The following is a 1,959-nucleotide window of genomic DNA, read 5'->3' on the forward strand; positions in this document are numbered from 1 at the left end:
TGTAACGCTCTATGTATTCCTATGTCACGCTCTACGTATCCCTCTGTAACGATCTACGTGTCAGATACGCAGTGTGAGTTTCAACTCCTTACATGCATAGTGTCTCACAGGAAGTTAAGTTTAGGTTATGAAAAGTGGGTTGACATCGACTTAACAGACTCATGAGTCACGTGACTGACCAATGACTAAATAGTTAGTCTTGTGACAAACCAATGACTGGAGTTAATGAGTCTTGTGACAAAGCAATGACTAAAGAGTTATTGAGTCACGTGACGAACCAATAACTAAAGAGATAATGAGTCTTGTGACTATCCAATAACTAATGATTTAACTAACCTGAGTCAACTCTGAGTGTCTCACGATGACGTGGATGTGTTTCATTGCAGTGAGTTCATACAGACACAAAACTAAAGGTGCATCTGTGTGATGGAATCAGACTTCGAGAGCCGCTGACCCACCGTCCATATGTGATGAGTTGGATGTGAGAACATGTTCATTCCAACATCATGTTAAAATACGTCAGCACTGACCGACAGATGTCCACAAACACACATAAAACATGCACACATGAACAGGGAGGCCCACATGCATGTGCACACACACAAGCACTCACACACTATCAATCCCAGATAGTGGTTCGGAGGTTTGAGGTAATGGGGTCTTAAATTTGTCAAGAGGATTTTATACTGCGGTTTAGATTTAGGAGGTTGTTGTAATAGCCTTCCAGCCCAAAAGGACGACATTTACCAGGTGGCTGCTACACACACACACACACAAACACAGACACAGACACACACACACACACACATTAGTATCTGCACAAAAGTAGAATCACACAGTGTTCTCACACACACTCCTCATGCCAGTTGACTTACCTTGTGTGGCGATGTAATGTCTGGGTCTATGGTAACCCTGTGAGACAGAGAAAAAGTCAGTTAAGTCCTGTATTTCTGTCTTTTACCTTCCGCTTTATATATTCAGTTTTTCTCTCCTCCGTCTCTTTCACCTTTTCCTAGACTATCAATTTTCTGTGTCTCCCCAGATTCCCAACTAATTGTAACACCTCCTCTCGGCCCTGTCCTTTGTGAATCTCTCCTTCCACAGCTCCTTAACCCTTCATTTTTTCATTCCCTTCTTATCATCAGTTCATCTCATTTCTTATACTTCTAGCTTTGGACCATTTTACTTCATTCATGTCTACATCGGTTCTTTCTGCCTGCTTCCCTTGCTCCTTCCCAATCCATCTTTTCCTCCTTCCAAATTTCTTCAGCCAATTCTTCTCTTGTTTTTGACATTCCTTCACTTTTGAGGTGAAGTGATTACTTACTCTTTCTCCATCTAAAATGATCCTCCTTCACTTCCTTCATTTTAAAGTAAGCCTTTCAATCAATCCATTCCTGCACCCTCCCGTTTTCGTCCATCCTCCGTCTTTCTCGCTTATTTTAATCCCCATTTCTATTGTTACCAGTCCATTAAATGGCCTGAATCCGTTGTCATCACCATTCTAATGTTTCAGATGGGGCAAACTGCCCGCACTTTTTGAACGTGAAACCTTCACATCTTTATACACGTGGTTAACGTTGTGAATTGAAACAAAAGTACTTGGTTAGCTTTAGGAAATCATGGTTTGCATTGAAATAAGTATGTTTGTTACCTAAGTATATTTATGCAACTTAAAGTTACAAGTCAAGTCATTTTACATTACGTTATCACGTAATATAACTTTCATTCGGGACATGACCATGAACTCCTGGGTGAAAGTCCTGAGTTTGTTTGACCCTGACCCTATAGTTAGGGCTGGCTCAGGTTTATAGTTAGGGCTGGCTCACGTTTATAGTTAGGGCTGGTTCAGGTTTATTGTCAGGGCAGGTGCCGGTTTATAGCTAGGGCTGGCTTAAGTTTGTTGTTAGGACTGGCTCAGGTTTATACTTAGGGCTGGCTCAGATTTGTTGATAGGAC

At 41.5% G+C, this 1,959-nt stretch overlaps 1 protein-coding gene across 1 annotated transcript in view; it reads right to left on the bottom strand.

The window, feature by feature from the left end:
* The window catches only part of ptprt (protein tyrosine phosphatase receptor type T), a gene marked incomplete at its 5' end in the record, with an annotated part of 187,609 nt that overhangs the window by 27,538 nt on the left and 158,112 nt on the right, over positions 1–1,959 (bottom strand). Inside the window, one exon of the mRNA XM_031878470.1 lies at positions 876–912. Within this exon, the coding sequence (XP_031734330.1) occupies positions 876–912 (37 nt within the window). The remainder of the gene's footprint in view (positions 1–875; positions 913–1,959) is intronic.

The sequence above is a fragment of the Anarrhichthys ocellatus genome, unplaced genomic scaffold (assembly GCF_004355925.1).
Source record: "Anarrhichthys ocellatus isolate YVR2014 unplaced genomic scaffold, GSC_Weel_1.0 scaffold181, whole genome shotgun sequence".
Lineage (NCBI taxonomy): Eukaryota > Metazoa > Chordata > Actinopteri > Perciformes > Anarhichadidae > Anarrhichthys > Anarrhichthys ocellatus.